Source organism: Temnothorax curvispinosus, unplaced genomic scaffold (genome assembly GCF_003070985.1).
Source record: "Temnothorax curvispinosus isolate PA1 unplaced genomic scaffold, ASM307098v1 QBEX01000060.1, whole genome shotgun sequence".
Classification (NCBI taxonomy): Eukaryota; Metazoa; Arthropoda; class Insecta; order Hymenoptera; family Formicidae; genus Temnothorax; species Temnothorax curvispinosus.
Genome location: NW_020209840.1, coordinates 34589 through 53201, shown reverse-complemented (window position 1 = coordinate 53201; position 18613 = coordinate 34589). Strand labels below are relative to the sequence as shown.

General features: G+C 33.0%; 1 protein-coding gene and 1 long non-coding RNA gene across 7 annotated transcripts in view; one reads left to right on the top strand and one right to left on the bottom strand.

The window, feature by feature from the left end:
* The window catches only part of LOC112453195 (multidrug resistance-associated protein 1), a 21629-nt gene extending 11398 nt beyond the window's left edge, over window positions 1-10231 (bottom strand). The window contains exons 1-16 of one of the 6 annotated variants that reach the window (XM_025013980.1): window positions 9890-10231; window positions 9578-9715; window positions 9243-9356; window positions 8908-9107; window positions 8481-8501; window positions 8212-8397; window positions 6795-7428; window positions 6308-6454; window positions 6127-6211; window positions 5842-6041; window positions 4993-5494; window positions 4896-4904; window positions 4135-4312; window positions 3896-4025; window positions 3559-3775; window positions 694-914 (exon numbers count right to left, since the gene is read on the bottom strand). In XM_025013980.1, coding sequence (XP_024869748.1) covers window positions 694-914; window positions 3559-3775; window positions 3896-4025; window positions 4135-4312; window positions 4896-4904; window positions 4993-5494; window positions 5842-6041; window positions 6127-6211; window positions 6308-6454; window positions 6795-7428; window positions 8212-8397; window positions 8481-8501; window positions 8908-9107; window positions 9243-9356; window positions 9578-9715; window positions 9890-10084 — 3177 coding nt within the window. In that variant the 5' untranslated portion in view covers window positions 10085-10231. The remainder of the gene's footprint in view (window positions 1-693; window positions 915-3558; window positions 3776-3895; window positions 4026-4134; window positions 4313-4895; window positions 4905-4992; window positions 5495-5841; window positions 6042-6126; window positions 6212-6307; window positions 6455-6794; window positions 7429-8211; window positions 8398-8480; window positions 8502-8907; window positions 9108-9242; window positions 9357-9577; window positions 9716-9889) is intronic. The other 5 variants (XM_025013897.1, XM_025013843.1, XM_025014069.1 and 2 more) reach the window with 5 other exon arrangements.
* A 1659-nt stretch (window positions 10232-11890) lies between these two features.
* On the top strand, window positions 11891-13130 carry LOC112453639. The gene is made up of 4 exons (XR_003040642.1): window positions 11891-12117; window positions 12286-12375; window positions 12463-12534; window positions 12605-13130. It is a non-coding gene; the product is annotated as an uncharacterized LOC112453639 (long non-coding RNA).
* The last annotated feature ends 5483 nt before the right edge of the window (window positions 13131-18613 follow it).

Below are 18613 nucleotides of genomic sequence, written 5' to 3'. Positions count from 1 at the left end.
TGAGTGAGTGAGTGAGTGAGTGAGTGAGTGAGTGAGTGAGTGAGTGAATGAGTAAGAGCCAAAGCACATAACATGGCGTAACGATATACGACGGTCGTAGTCCTCGACCTGACAAATCACGATACGCCAAAGCTTGTGCGTTACTTACGTCCACGACTACGACTGTCATATGTGCTTTGGCCCTAAGAGAGTTATCTTAAGGCTCTAATCGGCAATGTTCATTTTCATTAGTTGCTCATCACCTGATTCATCTAAGTAAATATGCAAGTTCCTCACTGCAGTCACACATGAATTGAGGTGCACATAATTAAAGAGAGACAATAAATATGAGTGCAAATAATAAATTGTAGAGAGAGAAATAAAGTGCGAGTAATATATATAATAACAATAAGATAAGAAAAGTGATGGAGATGGTACTTTGTATGATTGTGCTGTGAGAAAAGAGACGTATGGTGTCAGGCCGAGCGTACAATTACTCATTAATTTTTTAATAACGCGCGCTTTTGATAGTCATCTACTGATCATTAATGGATATTAATTAAGAATAGAGATTGCAAGAAATCCGGAAGCTCTTCAATTAATCGTCGGTATATAATTAATCATATTTGTACTGATTGGTGGACCAGTGGTTTCTGCTAAACATTGATTCGTATAGTGATACATATAGAGATTAAAATTAAAACTCTCGCATACCGATGCTAAACAAAACAACCAAGCCCTAATACTTGGAGGTAAAACGTTGTCTATTATGTCAATATCCTTCCCAAAACGGTTTAATATTCTGCCGGACGGCGTAGTGTCAAAGAATCCTAAAGGTGATCGTAGCATGGCAAATAATAACTCGGAATGCAATAGTTTACTGCTCCGTAGGCAGCCGATAACCAACGCTGTCTGCGACAGCACTACAAAAGTGGCTGAAATTTAATTTAAAGTAAATAAATGCAGCGTCTCTTGTTATGTCGGGGAAGGGGGGGGGGAAGATTGTTTTTTCCTTCTTACAACTACTCTCTTGTAAGTTAAAAAAAAATTATTACTGTCACGCGATTTATATTGTTTTGTTTTACTATAATGTTCAAATTGACTTGCTAATGTGCGTAATTATGTGCATACTGTTAAATTTAGATGCTGTAAAAAAATTGTCTTTATATGGGAGGTATAAGAACAATGAGTCTTTGTCGTTTCAATCAGGCATGTAATCACATTAACGTAGCTGATGTTAGTTATTAGCGATAACAATAAGTTAATAACGAAACAAAAAGCGAAACTGGTTTGATTGTCGTGGCTCGAGATGGAGAAAAATTTGCGACACATGCGAGACTGGGTCTCGCATTCTCATTACATATTTAGTGTTAAATGTGATTGTGCAATTTCACGTTTTGCTCGATACACAATTCAATATACATGCGCTATTAATACGAATGTACATACATAAAGGAGGATATAAAGAGATGTACAATATCAGCATTTAAATGTCATTATCAAATTAATTTTTATTAACTACATTGATTGTCATTGTTATGACAATCTATTTTACACAGTAGATAATTCGAGCAAGGAATTTGGCCACATTTATTGCTAGTGCTAAATGTGTCAATGTGCGTTTTTAAATATAACAAAAATTTAAGCACAATACAATTCATCGATAAGAACGTACCAAATTAAGACTCTTGGGTTCTTTCCGACATCTTGTGAGATTATGACTACGTCAAAGCGAGAAATGTTGAGAATTCTTGCGTGCCGTTTCCAAAAAGATATTTGCATAAAATAACACTTCAGATCACTTCACACTTCAAAAATACTCCGAGGTTAAGTTAGGTCTATCTCTTTCCCTTGACAGTTATTAATAAACAGCCGTAAAATGAATGTAATATGAATGTAATATGATAGTCATGTGCTGCGCATGAGCCTGCATCGTATCACATTCATTTTACGGCTGTTTATTAACTGTCAAGGGAAAGAGATAGATCTCGGAGTATTTTTGAAGTGTGTTGAAGTGATCTGAAGTGTTCTTTTATGCAAATATCTTTTTATTTGGAAATGAAATATGCAAGAATCTCAGCGTGTTATTTCTCGCCTCTGACATCACAATCTCACAAGATATCGGAAAGAGCCCCTGGAGCCTTAAAGAGACAAACGTAATCGCGATTAATGAGAAATGTCTCAAGTCTTTCTCCGTCGGAAGCCTGTTTAAGTTCGTCTAGGTTAACATATGTTGTTACTACGCTTTATAGTCATCCAGCTCAATTTTTACACGCAATTACCTAATCAGGAAATCAGCGCGAATATTTTGCGAAATTTTCTGTTACCGTGCGTTTAGTTAAACGAATAATTTTGATCAATTTACATTCACTTTTTATAATGATTTCAATTTAGATTCCCGAGGCATACGTATTTAAATCGTCAATTAATCAATATAGTTCGCAGACTGATTTCCCGTTTTATTTTTAATCATTTTAAGACACATTAATGCTAGGAAGCTTTCTTTTGCTCCTCTACTTCATGCTTACATTAGACGTAACAGCATATTATTATAAAAAAAAAATTATCCTTGTTTTCTATAGTAAACTTTAAATATATAAATATAAAATAATAGGCGTCACGTGTTATTTATAGTACATCCGACAGATATCAGATAGAGTTAGAATAGAGTTAGTAAATAAAACCGAACAAATTTTTCATGGTTCGGTTTCATTTACTAACTCTATCTGATATCTGTCTGATATATATATATATATATATATATGTGTATATGTTCATCAACAATTTTCTTGCATAATTTTTTGTCTATAGTCAATCATATATTTATAGTTAACATATAAAATCTCGCGTGTAGAAAAAGTTACTAATAAAGATTAATAAATTATTTAACAGAAAGTGCAAGTTGTACCGAATAAAAGGCATTTCAAACAGAAATATTTCATGCAATAGTAAAAAAGCGATCATTTGTAGAAAATAATTACTACGACACTTGCAATCATAAACATATGGCTGTTTAAAAGTTTCAATCTCTAATTGCCTTTTGAGTTCTTAATTAATAACGTTAGTGCTCTGTAGACACAGCAAACCACACTCAGTTTTATTTTTTTAAAAGAAATTATTACTTTTAGAATTAAACATGTAATGTGACGTATATTTGCATATACAATTTATAACATTACTCGGAACGAAAAAAATCATTACGTTAGTAATTAAATTATTTCGTTTTCGATTATCATTAACTCGGCTCAATCGAGTTTTACAAATGAAGGAACTCTGTTAAGATTAATTTATACCCCAATGAGATGTGTAATCTGTGAAGGAACATGCCTTTCGAATTGCAATACTCTATGACGAGCAAAATTAAGTGCCATTGCCTGTTAACGTTATATTAAATGAAGTAATTGCCTTCTGCGGTAGAAAAATGATATGTATATTTATACAGGTACACGTAGCAGCGATAGGGGGTAGGCTTACCTGATATCGTCCATCGTAAACACGAAAATTTATGCAATACTGATCAAATCTACCTGACAAACGGATAATATGTTACAAGAATTAACGTGTGACGTGAAAACGTACCTTGACCGAAACCAAGTGCACCGTATACTCCGAGGTACATATCACGCTTCGCCGTATCTATTGTGTCATTCCTAACGGAATTATCATTCGACCAAACGCTGAGCCAGACACTCGAGCCAATGCTGAACGATTGAAAGACCGCGTTCATCACAATCGTCGATATCGATAAGAACCATCCAATGGATTTCAAGTAATGAGAGTATACTTTCCACTTTACCTGGCGGAAAAATAATACAATACATAAGTATAAAAGCAATTATTCCCTGCTAAAAAGCAAATTGTGAAGATGTATTGTCTTTTTAACAATTAATTATTAGCAATGTCTCGCACAACTTACGCTTCCAGTTTCGGCTTTCTCGATTTCTATCAGCTTTTCTCCGACGTTGTTAGGCTTCAATGCTTCTTTCTCCTTTGTACTATTGCTATGCACGTAATTCGCCGACTGCTGGCTTTCCGTCGAGTATTGCCTAGCAGTACACAACGTATATTATTTTCAAGTTAATATTGCGCGTATTTGAATCGCCGTACGAACGACGTAAATTGACGTAACGGAATATTATATTTATGAAATCATACCTTGTCAAAGAACCATTAAGTGATTTTCTATCGGTTACAGAACCGGATTCACTTAGACTTTCGGATATTCTGGACCGTACTCGAGTTAACTTTTGTTGTAGCTCGTCCGCTCCCATTGTTGATTCGAGCTGCTGTTTAATTTCGCGTAAATCTGCTTCAGAACCGTCATCAACGTGCACTGTTTCAAATTCGTCATGTAATTTTAGAATAATGATAAATTGTTTGGAAGCTGTATCATTGTACAAATGGGAAGAAATTCAAAAAAAAACTCGCACATGCGTACATTTTAATTATTTTTAACTATAGTACAAAATGGATAATCAGACGAGAATTGAAATCGTTCTTGTTGGAATTAAACTAAAAATAGAATAATCCAAAATTATAGAAATATAATATTATAGAAATTCAAACATCCTAATTCAATAACTTCAGAAAATTTCAATATAAAAAAGCTGGAAACTAATAATTATCTGTATTAAGACATATCTTAATTATAATATATAAATGTAATTTTTTATGCGTTAGAAAATTTTATATCATACAAAAGCGTCTATATCAAGTTAATTACATTAGGAAAAATTAATTCTAAATAAATTGTTCATTACTACTTTGTCGGTAAGCAGAATCTTAAAACAAAGAGATAGCAAAACTTTTGACTTAAAAATATTTCATTGTAGCGATCGCTACACGCAAGTATAGTATTTCTTATGCAAGCACACAAAGTAGGACAAGGAATTGTAATTACTTTTTCGCGGACTTACGATTTCCAACTTAAATCCAGGAAAAATGTAACAATAAATTTATATAATAAGTACAATATAAAAGTACGCAGCAAAAGCATAAATTATTAATAGATACCTTCTTGTAAGTGCTGTACTAAGAATTCGGCAAAAGCGCCTTTTTTCTCCAGTAATTGTTTGTAGGTTCCACTCTCTGTTATCTCACCGTCTTTAAGAACAATAATGTTGTCGACCTCTGGTAAGTACGTGATGCTATGCGTAACAAGTATTCTAGTTTTCTTCCTCAATAGGCCATTCGGACCTATCACTTTCTCAAAAATGTGTTTTCCTACGTGCGAATCCACTGCGCTCAGAGGATCGTCTAAGAAATAATTTTCCGAATCGTTATATACAGCTCTAGCTAAGGCTACTCTCTGTTTTTGACCGCCGGACAAATTTATGCCTTTCTCCCCGATCTCCGTTTGATCACCCGCGGGTAGCATTTTGAAATCCGGAGTCAATGCACATGCTTCAATCACACGGTTATATACTGATTTGTTCAAGGCCTTTCCGAATAAAACATTGTCCTGCAACGTGGCATTTTGGATCCACGCTTGCTGCGAGACGTATGCAATTGACCCCTAAGAGAAATATTTAATATTAAAATCTTCAAATCCTAATTAATATCTTTATCTATTTAATCTGAGATATGTATAGAAACAAAATATTTATGATTTTATCAATACTGAATTAAGAGTTACAGTCTGATATTGTATTTTTAAATGCATATAATAAAAACATGTATTTTAGAATTTACACTACATTTTCCTTAAATTCTTTTATAATAAGAAGAAGGCTACTTATATAAATGCGACTTGTGAAAGGTTTCCTCTTTCTCTTCTTTAATTTTATTACTGTTTTTGTAATAAGAGAAATGTAAATTTTGCTTCTATATTTCATGTTTCTGATTCAACGAAAGAATACTCACTTTTGTATTTACTTTCCCGTTTAATTTGTCCATCTCGCCAAGCAGAGCGGATAGAAGGGAACTCTTGCCTGATCCCACTGTACCAACTATTGCTACTAATTGACCTTGTTCTACATGGAAATTGATATTTCGTAGTATTGGTCTCTCGATTTCTTCGCTGTCCCAACAGAAGCTACCGTTTTCAATTACTAACGCGTGTGCTAAATCAATGCGATAAAATGCTTACTGTAGATATATACACCATGCAGACATATATTATTTTAAAACAGAAAATTTTACACTTACGATCGGACGGATCGTGCTGTACATTGTTAGGATCCAGTTCCTCCATATTCATAAATTTATTAATACGTTTTACAGAGACGTAAGCCTGTAAACGTGTATACAAAGATATCAGTCAGACTTTTTAACATAAATGCACATTTCTAAAGTAAATAGACGAAAATCATGTATATGCATTACTTACTTGAACTATATTACCAATCATCATAGGCAGCATGGACAGTGGAAATCTTAAGATGTTGAACAAACTGAGCGAAACGAAGGCAATTGTACTATTTAGGACGTTCTTTTCGTCTATAAGTACATAAGTTGTAAAAGATACCAGAGATACCTGTAGAGGTACATTTATGAAAAGGTAAGATAATATAAAAAAGATATAAAAAATATTTAATTCAAGTAACTGAAAACTTCAGAAATGAAAAAGAAAGAATATTTATTGCCATTTCATGGCACATATTTTGACAACAAATTTTTTCTAAGTGAAGTTATATACTGTAAAACTTTTAAATTCATACTAAAAGTTATAAAAGATTTTACTGAAAAAAAGAAGGAAAAAAAAGAGAGAGATGAGAAAAAGGCGATCACGTTACGAGCGCCCCGTAAGATCTTTATTTCTGAGGTCTTTAATTTAATTATAACGTATAATTCGTTATTTCAAAAAAGAAACGTACCAAAAAGGGTGCACATGACCATATAAAGCTCGTACCAGCGTTCAAATACGCTGCTTCTTTTAACACTTGAATCTCCTTGACTCTAATTTCAAGTATCTGCTGTTCGAATGAAGGTTCCCATGCGTAGAGCTTCAACACTTTGATACCGTTAAGTACTTCGTTCATCAACTTTACCCTCTCGTCCTTGCACTTCATCTGTCTGATTTGTAACGTCTTCACTTTGTTGGCGATCAATCCGTTCACAGGAATAAGAATGATCATAACTGCTAAACCAGCGAATACAGCCGGCCCTAATATATTCCAGAGAAAATATAAAGCTAGGGCTATTTGCAGGGGTGCCGACCAGATCATGTTTATGTACGCGGTTACGTCCATGAATCTTTGAGCGTCTACGGACATCAAGTTCACTATCTCGCCGAGCGTGGTTTCTTTCCTCGCCGCGTTTGACAGTCTCAACGCCTTGCGGTAAATCGCCGCGATTAGTGAAGTACGTATACGCAGCCCGACCAAAAACATACGATGAAAATATTGTGATAATACCAGCGTCTGAAGTATTGCCGTAACTAAAAGTAATGCAGAATAAAAGTATCCTTTCCACATTGGCTCCTCTCCTTCGGTAAAATCAATCAAAAGCCTAAAAAATATAGTAAAAGGGATGCATTACAAAGATCATATTATTATTATTATTATTATTATTATATCATTATTATTATTATTATTATTATTATTATTATTATTACAAAAAACATATTACGATAAATCAGAACAATTTTGTAAAATTATCAACGTTTTATCTCATGTTTATTTCATAAAATACAAAATAAAATTAGAGATATAAACCAGGATTTATGGAGTGTATGAAGTTGGCACAAAATTCTATAAATTTCAAAAAAATACTAAAAGTTCTGATAGGACTGTCTATAGTTTAACAGTTTCTGATAAAAATTAAAAAAGTTCCGCATTCTTCATATTAAAAAATCAAAATTAAAAAAATGTCGTGCTAACTTCGAAAATCTAGCATGACATCCTCCCCTCTAAAGTACTGAAACGCCTTGAATATTATCATTTTTGATAAGAGTTTCCGATAGTTATTCGAGTTCTACACATATATACGATCGATATTCCACCAATTAATAATTTTTAAACAATTTAACGGTAGTTTTCAGGAGTTTTATAAGAGTTCTATGCTTTTTTAGAATAATTATCTTTAAAGAGTTCAACCCATTAACAATATCTTAAACAATGTTTAACAATTACGACCAGCACGGAAATTCGATTTTTTAATATAAAAAATGGGGAACTTTTTTAAATTTTTATCAGGAACTGTAGAACTGTAGAAAGTGCTACTAGAACTCTTAGTATTTTTTTGAAATTTGTAGAATGTTGTGTCAACAGTCTCGGATTTGTGTGTACTTACTTTAATATTTGTGGACTAATAAAAGTCATAACATCTTGAATCAGTTTCAGGAATGCACCGAACATGAACGTCGCTCCGAAAGCTTTGCAGATAGGTGGTAAGATGGAGGCGATTTTCTTTTTCCGACCACTGTTAAAGTCCACTTGTCCGGATGCTTTTCGGTACGACGCTTTTGCACTTTCTACTCTGTATAAAAAACGTCTGTTATATATGTTTTTATTAGGCTAAATGATAAAAATAATCGAGACATGTTATACGACACATCCTACCTAAAGTAAGTCCAAATCAGCCTTGTTAGCACAAGAAATGTATGAACATGTTGTTAAAAAATATTTTGTCAAAGAACGTTATACCGCAATCTAAACATTTTTTCAACATGAGGTATATGCAAATAATATGCTGTTAGCCATAAAGCGGATAAGATAATGCAGCAATATATTCTAAAAATGTATTATCACGAACAGGCCGATTTAAAAAATTTCTAAAGTAACAATTCTACATGTGTACATTATCAACAATTTAACATTTTTAATATATTTCTTTCGAATTTACATGATTCGTGTTAATGTCAATACAAACATATTCCCTATTTTTTTCTCGTAATTTTAAATAAGCGCTTTTTAAAGAAGCTCAACTAACTCATATTGATTGCAGGAAACCTTGGTTTTTACAGAGAGATTTATCGATTAAACTTACTCGTCTGTCTTTCTCAAGTTCTTATTCCAGTATTTGTCAAATTTCGGCACGATCTCCGTGGCCATGTCCTCTGGATTCATGGACCACAAATCGGACGTTTCGAGCGGTTTTCGGAAACCCTTCCATGCTAAGGAATCGAACCACGCGAAAATCATTCTCGAAGGGAAAGAAGAACTTTGTTCTGGACATGGCGATTCAACCTGTGAGTGAACATATTTCAAAATTGTTTGTCAATAGCTTCTTACAGTTTTAATTCTAAGATTTTACATATTTATGCGCTTTAATATACATTAAATGGTATTACGTATTATATCAATCAATACAAGAGATATTACCGTAGGATATTCAGAGAATTTAGGCTCTGCGTCGACCAGAAAATTAAGTACAAACAATATCACTACTATCGGATAGTAGATCATATAAGACACCAATGGGTACGTCGGTTCTGCCTAAAAATAAGAATTATTTCTTTATGAACCGCATTATAACAATCACTAGCTTTCTTGTAAAATATCATAAGAGGCTAACAATACGAGATATACTGTTGCGATCAAAGAAATTGTAAAAAATTATAAAAAATTTAATGTAGAAAATGCTGTTTATAAGTGTATCTACACTTAAATTGCTTCTAATGCGTTTTTAGCTTCGCTATTATGAAAATCCAACATACCCCTTTAATGAATTCGTTTACAAAACTTCTATATTGGACGCATCCACATATTGTAAGGAAAAACCAAAACAGGAATAAAAGACCTGACGTCCGCATTCCATGTTTTCTATTGTATTGCATTAAAGTCGATGCTAACGTCTGAAATAATTAGAGAACTTAAGTCAAACATTGTACAGAGAATTTACAAAACTAAGTAATTTATTTTATAGACAAAAGCAGAAATGGGAAAAATATTTTTAAAACATTTATAAAAAAATAATTTTAAAAATGTATTTAAAGATCTATTAATACAAAAAATAATGTTATACTTACAAAGCTAACAATTTTTACAATGGGTGTGCAATAATCAACATTGTGGACCGTACGATAAGTACTTGCGTGTATCGCCACTCCTAAGTCGACTATGGAGAGTAAAATTAATCCTACTGTAAGTACTTGCTTAGAAATAAATAACCACGTGTATGGGACGTTTCTCCTTTTGCTATTTAAAAAGTAATACGCTTCCATCGCCGAAAACGCCCACAAAAATATACATGGCACCCATACTAATATCGTCTTTTGGAAGCATTCTGTTAGATCTGGATTGTTTGTGTACCATGTTAGATTAGCGTCCTAAAACAGTCAGAAATTTCGACCAAATATTAAGTTTCTATTGCGCCGCTTTAATAGACTTTTTTATTTCGTTCTCTATTATGAAATGCCACGATTAACAATTTAACAATTACAAATTTAACTTTAATAACAGATTCAACGACGAATTTAGAGTCAATTTTTGTTTCAGTAGAAATATCAATTATATACATTAAAAAGAGGAAATAAGATTTTAGCTTCGGATAGACGAATAGCTGATCTATTATTCAATTAACTTTTAGTGGAATTCGATAGACTTACAATTTGTAGTTAAGAGAAGTACAATTTTGAAAATTAAAAAGTTTTCAAATTATGAATCTATCGTATTATGTAAAAATCGATACCAGAATTAGTTATAAGGGTCACAAATTGTGTGGAACGTCCCACATAAACCAAATTAAAGATAAATGCATTCGGTGTACCTACACGTGTCACACACGTAAACTGATCCATCATTGTTCCTTCGTGAACGATGTGAAAACACGAGTGTCAGTTGGGGTCCATTTAAATTAATTTGATTAACTTAATTTTAATTTAACAGAATTCTTCAAGATACAATTGATTAAAAAATGTTTTAAAGCTTTTAAAACTTCAGAACGACTTTAACCACAATCCGATTAACTTAATCAGCGATTAATTCAATCGGCAAAATTTCTAATTTCAAATTAATTATCTTACATAATTCATTGAACTTTTGAACTTCTTTTTCTCATATATTAACAAAAATAATAATTTATCGACATTAATGAAATAATACTGGGTGTTACTTGATAGTTAATTAAGTAGATTAAGATAATCGGAGTTCAATCAAAATCATCCTTAAGAAAAATGATGGGAAATATCGTTATTTACATCACAACTTTACGAAATAAAGGCAATGGAGCGAAGCGAGATATGAAGGGCCGGTGATTTAAGTTAATCGAATTAACTTGTCAAGTAATACCTGTATTACATATTTCGTTAGGTGTGTAAAGTTAGCATCCTTACATTACGATATCGTAGTTCTGTTAAGAGTTCTAAGTTATTTAGAACCAAAGGAAGAGGTCTTGACAATATTTAGAAATAGTTCCGATCATTATGATAATAAAAGTTGACTTCGAAAAATGGAGCTGCCAACTACGATTTTTTACAAATTGAGTTGTGACCCAGACAGCACGTATGTCTAAAAAAACGTCGTAAAGACATCTTTACGACATCTTTTAGACATCTTTTAGACATGTGTGCTATCTGGGGATAGTTCTGAGCATAGTTGTAAGGTTCTTTGAGAAGGACACATTGTTCCTGATACTTTTTAGGAAGCATTCCGCGGTTTTTAATTTTAAAAATGTACTTCCAATATCAAAGATATTTTAAAAACAAGTTCTGTGGTAACAAATGTTAGAGTTCTGAATCACACTCGATAAGACAAGAAAAAAATTAAGGCTTTAACTATTACAGTTTCCAAAATATCGATTTTTTTAAATCAATACACTTTTACGAAGCATTTTAAAAATCACGAGCTCTGGTCGAAAATGTGGAAGTTCTGAATCGTACTCGATAAGACCTCTGCTCTCTAAAGTAAAATCAGTGAAAATATCACTAATTGAAACAGTAAAATAAGATTTCACTGAGAATTAGTGAGTATTTCACTGAACTTCAGTAGAATGTTTACTTTTTGTTTCTTTATCTTATATTTTACTGATTATGGTCAGTGAAAGTAAGATGTTACTGTAAAATCAGTTATCTGTTGGTAATACTGATTGATGGTGCGAGGAAGCGGAACAGGATTGTGATCTCAGTGATGTGTGAAACAGAAGACGAGAACGAAGTATACGTGACGAAGGACGAAGCGGTGCTAAGTGTACATTACGAAGAATGAGAGAAACTGCGGTACTGAGCTAAGAGTGCTTGCGAAAAAGGTGAGGTTAAAAGTAAGTACGAAAGCTTCTTGAGCTGTAGTTCATTTACCGCGGGTACTGACGAGTACGGTGGCCCAACGGGGCGAGGTTATAGTTTGCCAACGGGGCAAAGATGGAGGCCCAACGGGCCCATAGTAAAGCACGATAAACTAGAGACTGTTTCTCCCTTTTCATTTTCAGCATAAACCACGGCGTATTGAACGAGAGAACTGAACAGCAAACAGAATAAGATTATTAATCTCGGTTATCGTTGGAAACTTATCAAAAGGAGTAAGTCTTTTATTTCTTATTCTTATAATTTCTTAGTATAAATTGATTGTTAAAACACGATTTAAATATTTGGATATTTAATTTCAGAAGAACATTGATAAGGGACAACATGATGATTCTCCTATTTTTCCAAATTCTTCGTTAATACAGATATGGCCTGTAAGTTTGGTTAGTGCATTTAAAAGTTATATATCAATACTTGCTAACACACAGAAAAATCTTTTTTTAGGAAAGAACAAACATAGAGGCACAAGCTCGTAAGCTGAGGAATGTTTAATTTTTAATTGACTTCATTCTGTAAACATTTTGTACGTAACAATTACATTGTTGAATAAAAAATTATAACATGTATTAAGGTTATTACTGTTTGTTACTGTTTGCTGGGACATTTACTGATTTAATCAGCTTGCATTACTGATTTTGCTGTTCAAAGTCACTGTTTCCAGTAGTCCAATATTACTGAGTAAAACAGTCAATATTACTGATTTAATCAGTTCACATTACTGATTTTGCTGCTCAAAGTCACTGTTTTAGTAGTATAATATTACTGATTGAAATAGTCAATATTACTGATTTAATCAGCTCACATTACTGATTTTGCTGTTTTAAGTCACTGTTTCTAGTAGTCCAATATTACTGATTGAAACAGATATAATAACTAATTCTTTCAGTGAAATGTCACTGATTCTAAGTGGTATACTTATAACTGCTTCAATCAGTGACTATTTACTGTTTCTCAGTAAAAATACACTGATTCTCTTTTAGAGAGTGTGAAGTTAGCACCTCAATTTTAGAATTTTGATATAATTGTTGGAGCTCTAGCCCCTTACCCAAAGAGTTCAAGAGTTCCTGATAGGTTAGAAAGAGTTCTAGCGATTTAACCCCAAAAAGAGCGGTTCGAAGTTTTGTTGTGCCAACTTTCACGATTTATGATTCAAAATTGGCAATAACTTTTTAATTTCAATTCGGGGGTAAATGTGTATAAAAAGTCAAACCTCACTGATTTTATCACCACTTAAATATGTTAGAGGGGTCTCTCTGAGTAATTCTACGCAAGAAAAAAGTGGGGGACGGTATTAGTTTAGAATTAAGATACAACAAATTGAAGTTTGACATTAAAGTTTGTATATGCTGTAATATATGTTATTTTTTTAGGGAAGTAATTTAATTGCTGATATGTGTGTATAGACAATACACACGTAGGCGGAACAGGGGCTACTGCCCCTCCTCTGCAAGCGGGATGGGTTGGAGTGGACCACGCCGTGGACACCACGGTTCGTGTGGAAAGTCATGAGTATTTTGTCAACAATCGAATTGACCAACTTATTATTATCGTTAACAAAGCTGCAAGAAATTCGTGTAGTTGCATGGTGAAAGCTTCTAACAAATTGTGAAAAATTGGTCAATTCGATCGGTAGCCCCTCCCCCGCCTACATGTGTATTGTCTATATACACATATTAGCAAATTACTTCTCTTAAGAACTAATGTGACTTTATCCTCCTCTTCTAAAAAAGGAATGTCATCGATACTCGAATCTATCGAAGTTTGTTGTCGCTTTTTCGCGATGTCGATTGGTTCTCTCTCTACGCTTATTACTTCGTGAGCGATTGTCATTGCACAGATCGCGTGTTTTGACTTTTCATGTATATATTGTTAACGGTTAAGTGTGTACTGTAATAATTATATATGTATAATAAATACGTAATGTTGGTATCAATTATACATTTAAAAAGACTTTTCTTTATTTATTGAACATTTAAAATTGTTTTAGGGCACGTCTTATGGAATTATTCGGAACGGATTCTGATCGGAATTATTTAATTATTTCCAAGAGATTTCTATTGTGTTTTGTAGAAAAAATAGAATAATTTTGATTGGATTCCATTCGTAACAATTCCATAATAAGTGTTCAGATAAGTTTTACAAAAAGCGGCTATTATGGCATATTTTGACAGTTGTGTGGTTAATAGTGTAATATAGTGTGTTACATAGTAATAGTAAAATATTAAATTTAAATAACGCGCGCGTAGCGCGCGTCTGTGATGTCTAGTAATATCTTAAAAAAGTATTAAAATTGTGAAACTTCAATTTGCTATTTCATCTGAACCAATGCCGTCCCCAACTTTCTTTTTGCGTAGAATTACGCAGAAAGACCTCCTCTACAACATATTTAAGTAGCGATAAAATCGGTGAGGTTTGATCTTTTATACACATTTACCCAATTCGGATCGATTTTGTGCTTTAATACTTTTTGATAGAATGCTTGAGGTGCTACCTAGAACTCCGAAGAAAACATTAGTTTTTTCCAAAAAAATTTTTTGCATTTAAAAATTTCTCAATCCAGCTAACAGAATCGATAAGAACTTTTTCAATTTTGCTTTTAGCGATATAATTCATAAAGATAATCTTCAGAACTCTTGGGGTACTATCCAGAATTACCAACAGAACTGCCGGACCTCTAAAAAAATTTTCACCCCTCGGGTACTATAGATTTTTTGATCCATGATAAAAAAAACTCCAATAACTTTTCCAATGTTGATTTTAGAGCTTTGGGGTGTTAATAACTTTCGTTAATACTCTTGAGATGCTATCCAGAACTATCAATAGAATTTTTAAAATTTTCAAAAATTTTCAAAACTCGAATGTTAGAAATTCTTTAACTTAAAAAATTACGATAATTCCTTTAATGTCAATTTTAGTGTTTCGAACCCTAAGGATGTTCTGGCTATACAATCCGAGACAAAAGTTATTTCAATTTAAAATTGGGTAAAATTCTATGCTTTTGTGAGTTACGACATGCATCATATGTGCTCGTATCGTGTAAAGGATTAAATAATGCTAGTTAATAGATAGATTTATTTAATTTCAGCTACAAAAAGCCAAGAAATAGACTTGGTTTACAATATACCTTATACACACTCATACCAACTTTTTTAACTTAACGCGTGCAACTATTAATTCATTATTCCGTACTTTCTTAAATTTCTTTTAGAAAAACCATCCCTTAAGCCCTAAACGACTAAATCCATTATTTGCACGATAAATTCACAACCTAAATTCAAAAATATTTGAACCTAGTCCGCTTCAGCAGTAGGCCAAGAAACGGACATTATTCACCTATACACACACACATGCACACGCACGCACACACACGCGCATACGCACGCACACGCGCACGCACACACACCCACACACCTTCATACAACAACGCGCAACTAATATTAATATTCCATATATTTCTAAATTTTTCTCAAATCTCCTTTAATCCAGGAAGAACCAATTATCTCGCTTTATCTCTAAAATAATTTCTTGCATCCTAAAACTTATAAAACTTGAATTCTAATGCATTCTCTCTATAAACCTTATACTCCAGAACCTATCATATACCTTAAACTCATATCTTCTATAATATCTGCGTGCGAAACTCAAAGCCTAATCTTAAAACTACAAAACATAATTCTCTCTTTTTCTTTATCCCTACCTCTACCTTAATATTACAACCATTTTTCTATTTTTCAAACCACATATTGACATATTAATAATTCTTTACCTTTACCTTAAAATATTAACGCAACTCTCTCATCTTACAATACTCAATTTAACTGTAAAACCCTTACACTCAAATATTTACATACACCTACATATAATAAACTCGACTAATAACAAAACTCCTGCTTCCTAACTTATACTTGCCTATGTCCCCCTACCGAACTCATCACACCTCCCTGTATGCCCCTTCCACCTCTTCTTTTCTTTTCTCTTTCAATATATTATCTTCCTAATCTTAATCTTCCTGATCTTTTGCGTTCATTCTAATTTAACTCAAAAAACTTATGTGCCCTCGAAATGCTCCATTCCTCTTCCTTATTTGGCAAATTTCTCAGCATTGCTCCTCTCCTCCCCTACTAAATTGTCTCCCAGCTCTTCTTCTTTCGTTCCCTCCGAAGCAACATTTATTTCCTCCACGCGCGCGCGTGCGCGCGTTCTCTGGTTATCTTCCCGTATCTCCTATCTGCCGTTGCATAACCAATATACCTGTATTCGCATCCGTGCCATCTAAAGATTCTAATATTTCCAGAAAACTGCTGCGTCCTTTCTTAAACTGTAACGTTCATACCTCTTATTTTTCGTCGTAGCACTATAAAACCTATAGGGAACTTCAGAACTCATCGAAATCTTCCTAAATCTACCATAAAAATTGATTTTTTTTTTTAATGGAGAAATTTTTGGTTCGACTTTGACATCGATTTTGGGGCTTATTTGAACGGAACTCCTACTAAAACCTATAGGGAACTCTAGAACTCATCGAAATCTTTCCGGAACTACCAGAAAAAATTTATTTTTTCAAAGATGGGGGTGCCGTAAAGTTAGCCCCCTCCCGTTTTTAAAATGGTGTTTTCATCACTTTAAATGACGGAACTCTTTCTAAAAAATATAGAGAACTCTAGAACTATTGCTGGGGCATCCAGAACTCCAATAAATTTTTTCGAATTTTGAAAAAGGGGAGCCAACTTTACAGACGTGGTTCACTCTTTACAACGGTATACCACATTTTACTAAAATGATTTTTGTTGTTAAAAATCGGCATCACAAAAAAATAGTGACGACTTCGCCCCGGTATCTCCTACATAAAATATTATTAATGTACGTAACGTTTTGTCGTTTCTTACAATTTGTTTCAGGTAAAATTCACGTCCAAAAGTTTTTTGCTGACAATCATAAAATTTACAAAATGTGCAAATATACTTATTTGTAGTGTCAAATATCATATTAACTAGCATATTTAGTCCTTTACATGGTACAATTTTAAATTGAAATAACTCTTGACTGGGATTGTATAGCCAGAACATCCTTAAGTCTGTGCCCTAAACAACTCAGATGGATGACGGCGTTAGTATTTACCGTACATGTTTTTTTTACTATATTTCTAATAGTTTTTGGTAAATAAAGTACTTCTATCATTAGTAGAGTATTAGTAAAGTATTATTTACAAAATGGTGGAGAGAATACAATACTTTTTTACTTTTTATCTAATTTTCTGTTATATTTGTAATAATACTTTAATTAACAATTTTTTCCAATAAAAATTTATTTCTAAGCAAAAGAAAGTTAAACTTTATTTATCTCTGTATTCAGCATACAAATAAACTTCTCTAAAATTTTATCATATTTATTTGTTAAGATAATTATACTTTTTGGAGTCGACCCAAATAAGACTACATTCTTCTCAAAGGTCATAGTCTGAAGTACAAAACTGCAATTATTTTTATTAATATTTATTTGTTGCAAAGTTATAAATTTTCAAACAAAGTTTCATTTTTCCCCATTTGTGTTCAAATTTCACTTGATATACACCATTAAGTTTAATATTTGGCTTTAAAACCTATAGGATATTGTAGTAGAGATGTTAACAAGTAACTCAGAATTTTTGGCGATTTTTTGAAAGCCTAGAACACAAACATGGAGTGGACTTAAAAACCCCAGGTGGCTGACGGCCACGGCTTTGATTTACTTTTTTTTTAATCACAAAAAATTCTTTTATTTTTCGGGCTTCTAAAGTGGTGTTACCCTTTACTACTGTCATGAGTAATTTTTATGTTATTCCGAGCTGAGTTATTGCAATTGACCACTCGCCAACTTTATTTGTTTATAACTTTATTATTAAGGATGTGCAAACGAAAAATCGAATTGTATGTAAATGTGCAAACAAAAATTTATCGATTAAGACTGTTTCAATCCAATTTTCTCGTAGTTGGGAGGCTAATGTAAAATTGACCCCCCTCCCTAAAATCCTTTTTTTAATGTCGTTTGAACTAGAAGTGCGCAAACAAAAATTTAAAATATGCAAACGATGAACAATCGAGACTGCGGTCCACTTAACATTACAAATACTTCGAAGCATTTTTCTTCTCCTTTCTTTTAATGAAGAAAGAAGAAGAAGAAGACCGCTTCTCAAAGTATTTGTAGCATCATTTGGACTGCAGTCTGAATGAGCTATAGAAAGTTATTTTTTTTCAATGTTGGGGGCTAACTTCACACGGGTGTTTGACAAGTCTCATTTATCGAATGCGTCGAATATCGATAAAATATATACGGAAAAAATTTCGGGGCAGTTGCTGACGCAATTGCGATTGTTGCAGCGCAAATCGCAGATGAGTTTCGCGTTCACGATTAGAAACAAATGCTCTTTTTTTTTTGGGACAGCTGCTCTCCCAAACTGCGACGACTGCGATCTGA